This window comes from Mauremys mutica, chromosome 5 (genome assembly GCF_020497125.1).
Source record: "Mauremys mutica isolate MM-2020 ecotype Southern chromosome 5, ASM2049712v1, whole genome shotgun sequence".
Lineage (NCBI taxonomy): Eukaryota > Metazoa > Chordata > Testudines > Geoemydidae > Mauremys > Mauremys mutica.
In genome coordinates, this window is record NC_059076.1 from 130,622,427 (window position 1) to 130,637,738 (window position 15,312).

At 44.5% G+C, this 15,312-nt stretch overlaps 1 gene segment (V, D, J or C); it reads right to left on the reverse strand.

Moving 5' to 3' along the window:
- Nucleotides 1-13,375: 13,375 nt before the first annotated feature.
- On the reverse strand, nt 13,376-14,096 carry LOC123371795. The segment is given in 2 exon segments: nt 13,376-13,683; nt 13,983-14,096. Coding segments are annotated over 2 exon segments (405 nt in total).
- Nucleotides 14,097-15,312: the final 1,216 nt, after the last annotated feature.

The following is a 15,312-nucleotide window of genomic DNA, read 5'->3' on the forward strand; positions in this document are numbered from 1 at the left end:
CATTTGTGTTCCAATGGCAGTTCTGATGATAGTGACAGGGGTGCCCAGAGGTTCCTATATGGATCAGGACCATGTTTTGTTGGGTGCTGAGCAACCCCACGTTAGGCTACAGTCACTATCTCTTGCTTTGTGTTGAAATGGCATCTGTCAGTGTGGAATGGGAATACATGTTCTCAGCGCTCAGTGCTGCCTGGCTGCTCATTTAAATGTAAGGAGCGTGGAATCATTGTTATACTAGGAATCTCTTCAGATAGATGATATTGATGGTGTGATCTCCATGCATCAGGGGATCTATGCAATGGCCTAACTCTTCCCTTCCTTACTGGGTTTGTTAGTCATCATCTCAGAGTGATGCATAGGCTTGTGGGAACTTTATCCCTGAATCTCCTGACTATACTGCCATTAAAATCCCAAAGGGGGAGGGAGGAAGATAGCTCAGTGGTTTGAGCATTGGCCTGCTAAACCCAGGGTTGTGAGTTCAATCCTTGAGGGAACCACTTGGGGATCTGGGGCAAAAATTGGTCCTGCTAGTGAAGGCAGGGGGCTGGACTTGATGACCTTTCAAGGTCCCTTCCAGTTCTAGGAGATTGGTATATCTCCAATTATTATTTATTATAAAGGGTAGAGGAACAGGCTGGTATTCCATTAAATTGTTTTTGAGCCCTGTAGCAGCGCGTCCCATGTTCTATGTAACGTTGCATAAATAGACCATTATTTTCATTCCTGAAGATTGAAAATTAACCTTTTAAGTGTGGTGCTTCCAGCACCTCCCACTGAAAAGATAGTTGAATGTGGCCATCTAGTGTCAACTGTGTGAAATTTCAGCTTTTTGTTTAAAGAGGCTAGATGTGCAATGCCGCTGTCCTGTAAATATCTGTTTCCTGTGCTAGGTGTAGTGGGGTAGATCTCATGGCAAGGAAATACTGCATTTTGTGAACAAACAAATCAAATACTCAGAACCCCACCAAAAATACTTTTCAATGATGACATTCTGTAGTGGAGGACGTGTGTTAAAAGAATAACTTTTTATGCCCTCACAGGTTAATTTACCTGTTAAAAGAATAGATAATGGAAGTGAATATACTTTTGATTTCTCAATGTATTTTAATTGATCTAGCAACATAATTTCCTTTAAAAAAAAGTATTAACGGTAACAGACTTGGTGTGTAAACCAAGTGAAAGAGAGAAACTTGCCCTTTATAAAATATCATTACAGTACTGATCCAAAACTCTGCAGTGACACTAGTATAAACCATAGAACTGGGATCGTTGCTGCAGTGTTCTTATATGAATTGAATCCCTCTATGAAAGCAAGAGAGCCAGGTCTAAGAAGAGTTTCTTATCTGTAACCCATATGATGCAGTTCGCAGCCTTCTAGTGTATTTTTACTTGTATCTTAATATATAAGTGTTTCCTTATACAGCATCTTTGATCTGCATCTGTGGGACTGTCATACAGAAGTCAACTTATAGTGGTATTTATTATGGAGACAGCAACAGCTTCATAGTGAAGGTTGCAACTAATTTCTACTATAAAGCCTGATATTGCTCCCTCTATGTATTTTTGCTCTGGAAAATGTGTTTGCCCTAAAAATTGCAAGATTCCAAGATAACACTGGCACTGTGAGTCTCTACATGAAGCAGCTGATTCACAAAGGAAATGGAATAGTAAAGGGTTTTTTTGGTATATACCTGTATCACTGGTAGAGGGGAGCTATAGCTTTGTTGACAGTAATAATCTCCAGCATCTTCAATGCTACTGATTGTGAGAGTGAAATTAGTGCCTGACCCACTTCCACTGGACGGGCTGGGACTCCAGATGGCAGGGAGGTATCAGAGTAGTAAGGAGCTCTTGAGGGCTCATGGCCTGATTTCTGTTGGTACCAGGCTAACCAAGTGCCCATGCTTGTACGGGCTTTACAGTTTGTGTCCTTTGTCCTAGAGCTAGGGATTTGCGATCCTGAGTCATGCTAGTGTGACCCTTGGAGTCTGAAATGGCAAAAAAAAAAGAGGCAAATTAATATAGTAAAAATAAACCATTTTCTAATGTATTTATAGTTGAATGCATTGCTTGCTTAATGCCGAATCAATGCTCTTATTGGCTTAAGAATCAATGTCAATAACATTAGAACCAATAATTATTAGAATCAATAATGTTATTGATTCGGCGTAAAGTCAATAACATTAGAACTAACTAGGCCGAGTCAAGCCATAACTGTGAGTAATTCTTACCTGATCCAGAACTCTGTAGCACTTAGTGAAGACACACAGTTACTGCACCTCCCTAAGAGACAGTAGCTGTGTTTCCAGGAGAACCCTCCCATCAACACTGTGATGTCTACACCCGGAGCTAGGTTAGTATGACTGTCACTCAGGAATGTGGTTTTCCACACCCTGGAGTGAGGTAGTTATACCCATAGTTTGTAGTGTAGATCAGGGCTGAGAGCAAGATGAAGTGAGCCTGGGAGATTGTCTTGGTACGTCCAGGCTGCCTAGGACTGATCGATTAAGAGTAAAAAAGCATTTATAACTTCGTTGATTATCAAGGAGAGATCAGTCTGCTGTAAATATGCAAAGCATCTTCAATTAGGTTCAGTTTGTGATTGAAGAAACCCTGACTAGGGCTATGGCTACACTTGCAGATGTGGAGCGCCAGGAGTTAAACCAGCCCTCGGAGACAGCAGCAGGGAAAGTGCTGCCATGTGTTCACACTGTCAGCTGCCAGCGCACTGGTGTGGCCACATTAGCAGCTCTTGCAACACCACAAAGAGCAGTGCATTGTGGTAGCTATCCCAGTGTGCTGATCCCCCCGAATGTTCTTCCACACCCCAATAGGGGGACTCGCCTCTACTATTTTGGCAAAACTGAGCATTTGTCCCATTTGCTCTTGCACCCTAGTTATTAATGAAGCACCAACAGGGAGCAGTATCCCCTCCCCTGAGGAGCTTGAAATGTCAATAGGAGAGAGCTTCATTTCACAGCTTGGAAAGGCAGCCATGGTGATTCCGAGTGAGGCTCAGAAGCGAACTGGTACACGTGTCAGTGCCATACCTGGGCGCATAATGCTGGACCACCATGCTTCCCTTTGGTCTGATCCTGAGCATCACCCCCATTGACTGCCCATTGGTATAGGCTTCCAATTTCTACTTGCCCTCTCACCCAGGGCAGGGCCGGCTCCAGGCACCAGCGCAGGAAGCAGGTGCTTGGGGCAGCCAATGGAAAGGGGCGGCACTTCTGGCTCTTCAGCGGCAGGTCCCTCAGTCCCTCTTGGAGGGAAGGACCTGCCGCCAAATTGCTGCCAAAGAATGAAGCGGCAGCGGTAGAGTTGCCGCCAATCGTGGCGGCTTCTTTTTTTGGGGTAGGGGAGCGGTGCTTGGGGCGACAAAAAGGCTAGAGCCGGCCCTGACCCAGAGGGAGGAATTTTTTTGACCGGTGAGTAAAATCAACAGTAGGGTTTGTTTTCATTCTCATGAAAGTAGAGGGTAGGTGAGGTTTGTGCCTGGGGCTGGTATCTTTTTAATGGGTCTTTGCCAGGCTGATTGTAACTCAAATCCGCCCACTCCCCCGCAGCTCCTTGAATCTGTGCTAGGCAGCGTGAGCTAGAGGAATGAGCACTGGAGCATCTGGCTCTGTCACTGACTCTCTGCGTGGCCTTGGGTAAGTCACTTCACTTTTCTGTCTGTACAATGGGGATGGTAATATTGACTCACCCATCATACAGAAAGGGGAGGGGGCTTGGAGGATTGGATAGTTAATGTGTGTACAGCAGTGCACAGGCTAGGTTCTGTTCTCACTGTTTGCTTTGCTTTTCTTATAACACATTCAGAGACCCTTGGCATGATCATAGCACTAAACCCTCCTGGCTGTGTAGGGGGCTGTGTCAGCCTGCAAGATGTGGGGGGGGGAGCAGAGGAAGGCCCAGGGAAAGGTAGGATGTCCTCCTAACCAGTCCTCTGGCCCCCTCTCCAGCCCCTCATTGGGACTACACAGGGCAGCCTGTCCTGCAGGTCCTGCAGCCAGTGCGCTCGCTGTATTAGCCTTTGCAGCCTGTGTTCAGATTGTGCAGCAGTCCACCTCTGGGCCTGCGGAGAAGTGCAGGGCAGCCTGGTGAAGAGGGTGGGCACCGGAGTCCGAGCTCCAGCCCAAGCCACAATTGCAAAGCGCTGTCAAGACAGCTATTTTTAGAGCGCTAGCGTGAGCCCTGCTCACCTGAGTCCGTCAAGCGGGGCTGGGAGGCGTTTGCTCCCAAATGCTGTGTATGTAATGCCTACAGACCGTGGCCATCGGCGGGCAGTATCGAACTGGGGACTTCTGGAGCTTAGTACATGAGCCTCTACAACATGAGCTAAAAGCCAACTGCCTGTTAGCTAAGGCTGTAGAGCAGACTCATGTTATCTCTCTAAGTGGTCTCGGTGCCACTAGATGGGGCAGGACACCACCCCCAGAAGGTGTGTGGGTTACATGTAGACATACCCTAAATGCACTAGGGCCAATACAGTTCTCTTCTGTCTGACACGGGCGTGGAACAGAGTCCTCCTTCAGATATCTGGAAGGGAAGCTGTAAGCTACATAACGAGAAACACGTCTGCCAGGTTTCAAAAACTGCCAGTGCGGACAATCCCTGGTCCGAATTTCAGCAGGTGTAAACTGATGAAACTTCATTGACTTCAGTGGCGCTACACTGATTTATACCAGCTGAGGAATGGCCCCCAGATCTGTATTCCACCAGGGCCTGAACTTCTAGACATACAGCATAGTGTGGGTGTGGAAAGAGGTGTAACTTGTCTGGTTTTGGTTTCGGCACTCAATCTGAGGTTTCTGCTTACACAGGTAAAGGCAGGAGGCTTTCTACAGTGCCAGTTGATATGGTAGGATTGTAATTTGTAACATTAGTGGGAAATTGGATCCAACCTGTACAAATATACTTTAGTGGCCAATAGGAAGTTGCTAAGTACATTGTATAAAATCGCCATGTAAATGCCAGTCTCTCCCCGCCCCCCCGCCTTGCAATTGAGAATAACATTCATCTGTTTTTAGATTAATAGGGAAGGAAAATTAAATTACAGAAAAGTCTGAAGTTGGATGGTATCTGATGGAATGTTAGTTTAAATTTGGCATCTGCCCTTATTAAGCTTAAATTTTTGGAGTTACTTCTGATTTACACCCACTTAACTGAGAGAAGAATTTAGCTCTACTGTTTTTTTTTTTTTTTTTAAAGTTGATTGGCAGTAGAAATGCTCCGGATTGAACACACTCAGCTTCTCTCTCTCTCTCACTATAATTTCCCCTCCATAAGTGGATAATAATGGACAAGTGATGAGATAGGTACTAGAGCTGTCTGAAAAACAGAATGATCCTTTTGCAGGAAATGTTGACACTTCCAAATTGCGTTGTATTCTGAATTGGAACGAAAAGTCAAAATATTGCAAATTTTCTTTAAACAAAAAATTCCAAAGAGATTTGAAAAGGAAAAAAAATGACATTTCTGATCAAAACCAAATGATTCAGCATGTCTAAGTGACGTTTGAGAGACAAGGTGGGTGAGGTAATATCTTTTATTGGACTAACAAGAGGCAAGTTTTTTGCTTACACGGAGCTCTTCTTCAGGTCTGTGTGAGCTCGAAATCTTGTCTCTCTTACCAACAGAATAAAAGATATTGCCTCACCCATCTTGTCTCTCTAATATCCTGGCTACAACATTTAGAAAGGAGTTTCAAAATGTTGATTTGAAATAAACATTTTTGTTTAGTTTCTCCTGGTAAAAAAATAAAAATGGAAATCAACAATATCTGGCAGAAAATTTCAATGTAGATGAAACGATATTTTTTGATGGGAAAATTTTCCTTGTGAAAAATGTTGACCACCTCTATCAGATATCGTGGTGATGAACACAATATAAGAACCTGAATTGTTATTCTACTGCTGAGATCTGTCGCATCCCTTGTGATCGGGAAGACACACAACTCTATTGATGTGGGTATCAATAGGGCTCTTTACTGAGACTGTTGGACACAGACAGATCCTGTAGTTCTCCCTCGCTCCCAGGCTATCACAGGTTCTCCCTAAACAGACAAGGAAGAGACTGCCAATTACACGACCAGAAACAGATCTTTTCTTTAAAAACAATATTTTCTTAGTATAAGGAAAAATAATTCAGGGTGCTCATCAGTCAGTGAGTTGGTGGTTCCCTGTGGAGCTGGTGATAACTTGTTAATGAGCAGATTTTGAGGAGAGGAGATCTGGGGCAGTTGACTGTATTTGCAGGGTCTCCTACCATAAATGCTAGTCTAACGTTTGATTCTAAGCATCAAGGATTAGCTTCCCTTACTTGGGTGTTCTCACTCTTGCTTTACTATCAAGTGCATACTTAGAAATGAAAGAAGAATATGTTCATCCCTGTAGATCAGATGCCCCTGGTGGGGAAGATGCTGAACTAACTAGTGTTAGTGTTTTTGAGCACATTGGATGTGAGAGACCCAAATTCAGTTCCCTGCTGCAGGTTCAGTTCTGTCCTTTGCTTGCAGCAGGGAATTGAATTTGGGTCCTTTGCATCTGATGTGACTGCTCTAAGCACTGGGCTAAAACTTATAAGGGAGGCACCATCTCTTCCTCCTCCTCCAGCCATTTTTTGAATCTAGCCCTATAAAAATGACTGGAAACAAAATGTTTCAGGTCAAAGGAAATATTTAGTTTGACCCAAAATAGACTTTTTTTTTTAATTTACTGACATTTCTGGGCATTTAGTTTGACACAAACCCGATGGGATTTTTTTTTAAACTGCCAGTGAACTAAAAATCAGTTATTCGCCCAGCTCTAGTCAGCAGCACTCACGCTTTAACCCCCCACCCCCACCGGGACAGCTCGTTCGAGTGTAAAGCACCACTAGCTCGAGCTCAAGGTTTGTGTGTGTGGGCGGCACTCGGAGTGGGGACAAGCCATGAGTTATATCTCAAACGATCACTGCAGTGAAGACAAGGGCCTGGGGAGAAAAATGCTTCAGAGCGGTGCCTGAAGTCTGACCCAACCACCGTGCCCAAGCTGAGAGCAGCAGGTGCACTGACACTGGGACAGACTGTATGGGAAACAGCTGGGCGGAGCAAACGGAACGGTGCAGGGAGGTTTTTGTACTGGTCTGTATCACTGTGAGAGGGGTATCATAGCTTTGCTGACAGTAATAATCTCCAGCATCCTCAACTTCAACGCTGCTGATTGTGAGAGTGAAATCAGTTCCAGACCCACTGCCACTGAACTGGGCTGGGACCCCAGTTTGCAGGGTGGTAGCACCATAGATAAGGAGCTTAGGAGCTTGTCCTGGTTTCTGTTGGTACCAAGCTAACCAGTCACTAATGCTTGTACTGGCTTTGCAGTCGATAGTGACCTTTTGTCCTGGAGACACTGCCAGGGATTCTGGAGTCTGGGTCATCACAATGTCCGTGCTGGAGCCTGAAATGAAACAAAATATAAATAAATACAGTAAAAATAAACCATACTAATAAGTAACTTATATTTATAGTTTTCTTAATTTCATGTAAAGCAGCATGAACAGATTTGAAATGGGAGCTTTGTACAATTAACTAACTAGTGTAATTAAGGAATGTCAGGGCTCTGAGATTGAGCACAAAGTATATAATCTTAATTCCCCTATGGTTTACGTGCGTAAGGGGTAACTTGATTTAAATCAATGTAAAAGTAGTGGAACTGAGAGGAAAATCAAGCCCACTCTCCGACTGATTCTTACCCTGGGTCCAGAGTAATAGTAACCAGATGAACTGAGCCTGCGAGATCATCTTGATACGTCAGGGCTGATTGGTGCTGATCAGTTAGCTACAAGGAGTTAAATGCTGCATTTATAGCAGCTCAGAGCATCAGAGAAATATCAGTCAGTTGTAAATATGCAAAGTATCTAGTCTTAGGCCCTGTGTCACGGGCTCGATTTGCTTGCACTATTTCAGAATATGTATCATGCCTGGAACTTGATGTGCTCATTTATGTAGGGTATGTTTGTACATGAGTGATGCCCTCCTATGGCAATGGCAGCTAGAGGTTCATCTTTATTAGCCGAATGCTTTTTTATAAATGGTGTATTAAGATCCAATAAAGATACATATCAAGTGATGCAAGAGAATCAGCAGACTGCTGTTAAACAGATAACTGCAGCATAAATAATGTCTTGGTCTGTTATAGGAACAGGTATTTATTACACAGGCCAATTTTCTATTCTCATGCATTTTCATACCTGAGTGCCTAAAGTTAGCCATATTGTAGCTGCTTTTATTCATAAGCAGCTATATTTGAAGGTACTGAGCACTTTCAGTTTGCGCTGGAAGCTGTGTGCACTCATCACCTCTGAAAGTCAGGCTGCCGTTATTTGGGAGGCACAGCATGGATTTGGGTGCCTGAAGTTAGGCATCCAAGTCTGAAAATGTTGGATTATTTCCCTTCGTATTATTTGGTATTTATTAGATGAAATAAGCAATACTACAGAAACGGCATTTCCAGCTCATCAGCTGTTTCTGCCTCAGCAGAAAAGAATAGTTCAGGCTCCACAGCAATAAACTGGAGTTGATGATTAATTAAGCCCCAACAGAGTGCAGTGTCCCTGCCCAAGGAGCTTACAATGTGGATGGGGGAGATCTTCTGTTTTCAGATGAGGGAACAAAGGCACATGAGAAATGAGAGAGGAAATGGCGCATTGAAGCCACACACTGAGTGAGTGGGGAGATGTGAACAGAAGCCATAATTTTGTTCTTCCAAAGGCTGCTTTTGTCCCTCTGCACCACGGTGCCGCCCTTGCATTCTTATGTAATTTTTATGCTCTCTGATACTCCTGGGGGAATTCTGCACCACTGCGCATGCACAGAATTCATGTCTCCTGCAAAATTTTATTTTTCCGCAGAAAATACTTTCTGCCCCAGAAGTGCTGCAGTTCCACCTTTTGCCCACCAGGGGCCACCGTGACACCAGAACAGCCAATAGCATGAATGCAGCAGGCTGTTCTGGTGCCACAATGGCCTCTGGTGGGCAAAAGGTGGAACTGCAGCAATTCCAGGGCAGAAATCAACAGTCCTGTGGCACCTTTAAGACTAACAGATGTATTGGAGCATAAGCTTTTGTGGGTGAATACCCACTTCGTCAGACGCATGTAATGGAAATTTCCAGAGGCCGGTATAAATATGCAGGCAAGAATCAGTCTGGAGATGACGAGGTTAGTTCAATCAGGGAGGGTGAGGTCCTCTGCTAGCAGTTGGCCCTGAAGTTTTTTTGCTATAAGATGGCTACCTTTACATTGCAAAGCAAAAAAATTTCAGGACCAGACTCCAAAGAGAAACTGCTGAGCTTCAGTTCATTTGCAAATTTGACATCGTCAGCTCAGGATTAAACAAAGACTGTGAATGGCTAGCCAACTACAAAAGCAATTTCTCCTCCCTTGGTGTTCACACCTCAACTGTTAGCAGAGGACCTCACCCTCCCTGATTGAACTAACCACAAATGGAACAAAGGTTTTTGTGTTGGCACGTATCACTATGAGAGGGAAGTTCTGTCCTTACTGACAGTAATAATTTCCAGCATCATCAGCCCAGGTGTATCAGTGCCAGTCCCACTGTTACTGAACTGGTCTGGGATCCCAGAGGGATGGGAGGAAGCGCTGTAGATAAAGAGTTGAGGAGCTTGTACCGATTTCTGTTGGTACCAGGACACACAGGTGCTGCTAATGCTGATAGTGACTGTGTCTCCAGGAGACACTGCCAGGGATTTTAAAGTCTGAGTCATCACAATCACTTGATTCCCTCCTGTTCTGGTGGACTTTGTTCAGCCATTTACATCTGTGCTAAGTGAGTGCAAAGTTGGTGCAAGATGCCACCAATCTGATCTAGCAGCTTTTACTCCCACTTTACACTCCCAGTGGACAAGCCAGTGGAGAATCCAGCCTTATGATTTTAAAAGAGTTTGGAGGAACTCTATGGGTATGTCTACACAGCATTTGGGAGGTGTGATTGCAGCACGTGTAGATATACCTGAGCTAGCTTTGATGTAGCTAGATCAGTGGCTTTCAAACTGTGGTCTGCAGACCCCTGAAGATCCACAGACTATGTCTAAGATTTCCAAGGGAGTCCGCACCTCCATTTGAATTTTTTTAGGGAATCAAATGAAAAAAGGTTGAAAACAACTGAGCTGGATCAAAGCTAACTCGAGTAACAATAGCAGTGTAGTTGCATCTGATGCTTTCTTGGGACACTCAGAACTATAGGTCACCTTGTTACCCCTCTGCCTCAGTGAGAGAGGTTTGCTGGAGTTAATCTATGGCTATGCCTACACTACACAGCTTTTAGCGACATGGCTGTGTTGCTACAGCCGTGCTGCTAAAAGTTGTGCAGTGTAGCCGCTGTTTGTCAGCTCTCCTTCCGACAAAAAACTTCCACCCCTCAATGAGCGGTGTTTGCGTTGTTGGTAGGAGAGCACTCCTGCCAACAATATGCTGTTCACACTGGCACTTGTCGCAGCAAAACGTTAGTTCTTCAGGGGTAGTGGGGGTGGTTAACACCTCTGAAAGACAAAAGTTTTGTTGTTCAATTGCCAGTGTAGACATAGCCTGTGTGTCAGCTCCATGATGGAGGCAAATACCATGCTGTCTATGTCATTCTGTTAATTTGCTTTTCCTGTGGGCTCAGTATGCAACTATAATTCCCATCATCTCTGGCTAACCCTGCTCCGTTTACATTCAAGACCTGGGCAGACAGGCAAGTCAACATTCCTTTATCTGGGAAACCTTTGTTTATCAATCCTGCCTGGTTAGCTTGGTTAAAACATATTTTCAGTATTAACATACAGCTTCTTAATTGCTATCCATACATACATCTCACAACGTTTATGGTGACCAGCCTGTTATAAGTTTTTCATCTGATACCTCGTATGACTTCCTTTGTAGATAAACACCAGGATAGGTGTCAAGGTTCCTCCCCCACTCTGAACTTTAGGGTACAGATGTGGGGACCTGCATAAACACTTCTAAGCTTAACTACCAGCTTAGATCTGGGTTCGCTGCCACCATCCAGATTCCTCAGTGTCTGGAACACCCTCTTTCCCCCCAAAACCTTCCCCTCCCTGGGTAGTCTTGAGAGGCTTTTTCACCAAGTTCCTGGTGAACCAGGGCCGGCTCCAGACCCCAGCGCACCAAGCGCGCACTTGGGGCGGCGTCCCGCAGGAGGGTGGCAAGCGGCTCTGGTGGATCTCCCGCAGGCACGCCGGAGCCGCGGGACCAGCGACCGCCAGAGCGCCCCCCTGCGGCGTCCGGCCCTGCTTGGGGCGGCGGAAATCCTAGAGCCGCCCCTGTGGTGAACACCGATCCAATCCCTTGGATCTTAACTCAAGGAGAATTTAACCATCCCTCCTCCTTTCCCCCACCAATTCCTGATGAGTCCAGATCCAATCCCCTTGGATCTTAAAACAAGGAAAAATGAATCAAGTTCTTAAAAAGAAAGCTTTTAATTAAAGAAAGAAAGGTAAAAATCATCTCTGTAAAATCAAGATGGAAAATACTTTACAGGATAATTAGATTCATATAGCCCAGAGGAACCCCCTCTAGCCTTAGGTTCAAAGTTACAGCAAACAGAGGTAAAATCCTCTCAGCAAAAAGGAACATTTACAAGTTGAGAAAACAAAAATAAGACTAACGCGCCTTGCCTGGCTGTTACTTACAAGTTTGAAATATGAGAGACTGATTCAGAAAGATTTGGAGAGCCTAGATTGATGTCTGGTCCCTCTTAGTCCCAAGAGCGAACAACCCCCAAAAGCAAAGAGCACAAACAAAAGCCCTTCCCCCCCCACACCAAGATTTGAAAGTATCTTGTCCCCTTATTGCTCCCTTGGGTCGGGTGTCAGCCAGGTTTCCTGAGCTTTTTAACCCTTTACAGGTTAAAGGATTTTGGTGTCTCTGGCCATGAGGGATTTTATAGTATTGTACGCTGGAGGGCTGTTCCCTTCCCTTTATAGTTATGACAATAGCAATGTGTTAGTTAGGTGTAATGAGTTGGTCAGGCCAGATAGGAGTTGGTGTTGCATGACAGTGAACACTTTGTTAGGAGACACTGAAGGACTCTTAAGGTTACACTTCTGCAGTATGAGCAGCAGCACAAACTAGCTCCTCCAAGTATGTACCAAGGGTCCTGAGCGGGTTGAACTTGGAAGTCTAGCCTGTGCCAACATCCTGGCTGCCACAGCTAAACTGTTGTTACTTGAGCTAGCTTGTACATGTGCTGCAATCACACCTCTGAACCTAATTGCAGTGTAGACATACCTATGAGTATGATTTTTTCAAAGGATAGAAAAACCATCTAGCACTGCTAATGTCACATTATTGAGTTCCGTTTGTTTCAATCTTGTAATTGTTGCCTCCTGTTAAACTCCAGGAGGCAGAATGGAGGATGACTCATTGTTCAGATACCCTGCAGGATGGCAGCTGTCCCAAGGAGAGCTGGTTGGAATTTTTCAACCCAAATTTTTTCCCACTGAAAAAAGGTTCTGTCCAACAATTGTTTTGGAAAGAAAACCATTGTTTTTGATAGTTTCGAATGGGTAATTTTTAAACAAACCCTGAAAATGTTAATTTGGATTCACTTTGAATTTAAATTATCATTTTGTTTTGGTTTCCACGTCCTCCGCCTCCAAATTTTAATGCTGTAATTCTAAAATTTCCAATGGTCTTTTCCCCTTTCTCCCTTTTGAACGCAACAGGTTAGAACAAACGATGTCTTATAGGTGCCCCTCCCTCACCCCCACTTTTTGGGGTGTTTTCCTTTTTTTCACACTCTAATTCTTCGAAACGTCTCAACCTGTAGAAACGTTACAGAAGAACAGAAGGAAAAGTGAAATGAACTGTGCCACTTGGAAAGGTTCTCAACCTCGAGGACGTGTTCAAAAGCTGCTGAGTGATCATATTACAGTATAATGTCAGAAGTAACATAAATTCCAGCCCCAGGGATATTGCATGGGAAAGTTTAAGAAATGACCGGAAAGAACTGGATGGAGGAGTCAGGGTAAGCGAGAAGTGAGAGTCCCATCTGCCCTGTAGGGGGCAGCAATTTCACAGGGCTGGTCTACACTGAAAACTCTCGGTAGCACAGCTACATCCCTCAAGGGTGTGAAAAATCCACACCCCATAGTTAAGTCGACCGAGCCCACGCGTAGGTAGACAGCGTTAGGTGCACAGATTGTGTGACCGTGCAGGATGCAGCTGGAACACCAGAGGAACAGAAACTACAGAAACTCAGGGTATGTCTTCACTAGCCACAGCTGTGCCACTGTAGTGCTTCAGTGTAGCCACTCATTACAGTGACTGGAGGCTGAAGAGAGCAGGGAGGTTTTTGTATTGGTCTGTATCACTGTGTGAGAGGGATGCTGTTATGCTGCTGACAATAATAATCTCCAGCATCATCAGCTTCAACCCGGCTGATTTTAAAAGTGAAGTCAGTGCCAGACCCACTGCCACTGAACCGGTCTGGGATCCCAGAGGGTCGAGTGTTAGTGCTGTAGATGAGAAGTTTAGGAGCTTGTCCTTGTTTCTGCTGGTGCAAAGCCATGTAGCTGCTAGCACTGGAACTGGCTTTGCAGTTGATAGTGACAGTGTCTCCTAGTGACACTGAGAGGAATTCTGGAGTCTGAGTCACAAGGATGTCCCCTCTGGATCCTGCATGGAGAACAACATTAAAATAAAGGAACAGAAAGTCAGTGTAACAGTTTAACACAGGGATGATGCAATGTTAGTGTCTTATTCTCTTTTTAAAAGTGTAGCTATATTCGTACCTTCTGACACTTGTTGTAATTAAGAGCTATTGTGGTCTCAAGAAACAAACCCACTCGTCTATTTAATGTGATTTAGAACATGTCTGTCACTGGCAGTCAGGGATTTAAGAGCCACGGCTGTCATCATCTATATCTTGGTAACAAATTATTTTAAGTTAACCTCTCCCCTGTTGCTTTCCTTACCCTGAATCCAGAGCACAGAGAGGCAGAGAAGTTGGATTTGTGAGATCATCTTGATGCTTCTAGACTGAAAGATACTGAGCTGAGGAACATACATCATTAACCCGTAACATTTATATCTGCTCTATAGAGCAGGGAATTTTCACTTGGGTGGAAATATGCAAAACATCTCTATGTAAATGTGCATCCCCTGTGGCCCAGTGCGGAGACTGCAGGGAAGGGGCAAATACCATTTAAAGGCAGTGAGAGTTGCACACGTGGATCAGGGTGGTACATTGCTCTTCTATATTGTGGCTCTGAGTCTGCTCTCTCTGAGCACTGGTTTTAAACAGTGTACCATGATTGCCTTCAATGGAGTTCTGATCTGCACTGGTGTCCATCAGAATCAGCTTTAGCTTGCCTGTGTGCTGAGTGTCCTATGTCTGTGTCCTGGATCACTTGGAACCATCTCAATTTATATTCAGTGTTTATATGCTTCAGTTCATAGGGATTTTCAGGGGGAAGCAGGGAGGCTTTGCTTTATGGCTAGAATTTCTTAGCTCATGTCTACACAACAATAAAAAGTATATTTTACAAATGTCAGCGATCACCTTTCACAAGTCTTATGGAGACAGGGAATGTTGTAATGTAGCAGGGAGCCTATGGTTCATTTTGTCCGGTTAACCTGTGTTGTTACAGTATGTAGTGGAGTGACAATTTTGAATACCAAGGTGGCTATGGATTTGTCCTCATATAATGCACGTCATGCAGATGTCATTTACACCATTTTCCTAGTAGTCTACAGAAATCCTGTTGTGAATAACACCTTGTTTCGCTGTTGGGCAGGATCATGATGAGTCATTATTGATAAATTGTAGGACATATGTCCTCTATGTAAACTTATCCAAAAGGTGCTAGGATTATATCATGTCAGTGGGAAATTGCACATAACTTTTAAGAACAAACAGACATTAACGGTAGAAGGGAAACTGCCGAATGTAATGTAGTGAATCATCGGGTATGTCAGGGTGAGAGCTCCATGGCGAAGTGGGAGAACTGGACTGTTGGGTGAAGTGTCCAAAGTCTGAGAGATAGAGGGCTACTGTGTGTGACAGCAACAGTAAAACTGAACCCCTGACTATTCAGGAAACAGCTGTTGCAATAGAAACTCCAGAGAGCAGGGAGGTTTTTGTACTGCTCTGTATCACTGTGAGAGAGGGTAGCTGTAATACTGCTGACAGTAATAATCTCCAGCATCATCCACTTCAACCCGGCTGATTGTAAAAGTGAAGTCAGTGCCAGACCCACTGCCGCTGAACCGGTCTGGGATTCCAGAGGGACGGGTGGAAGCGCT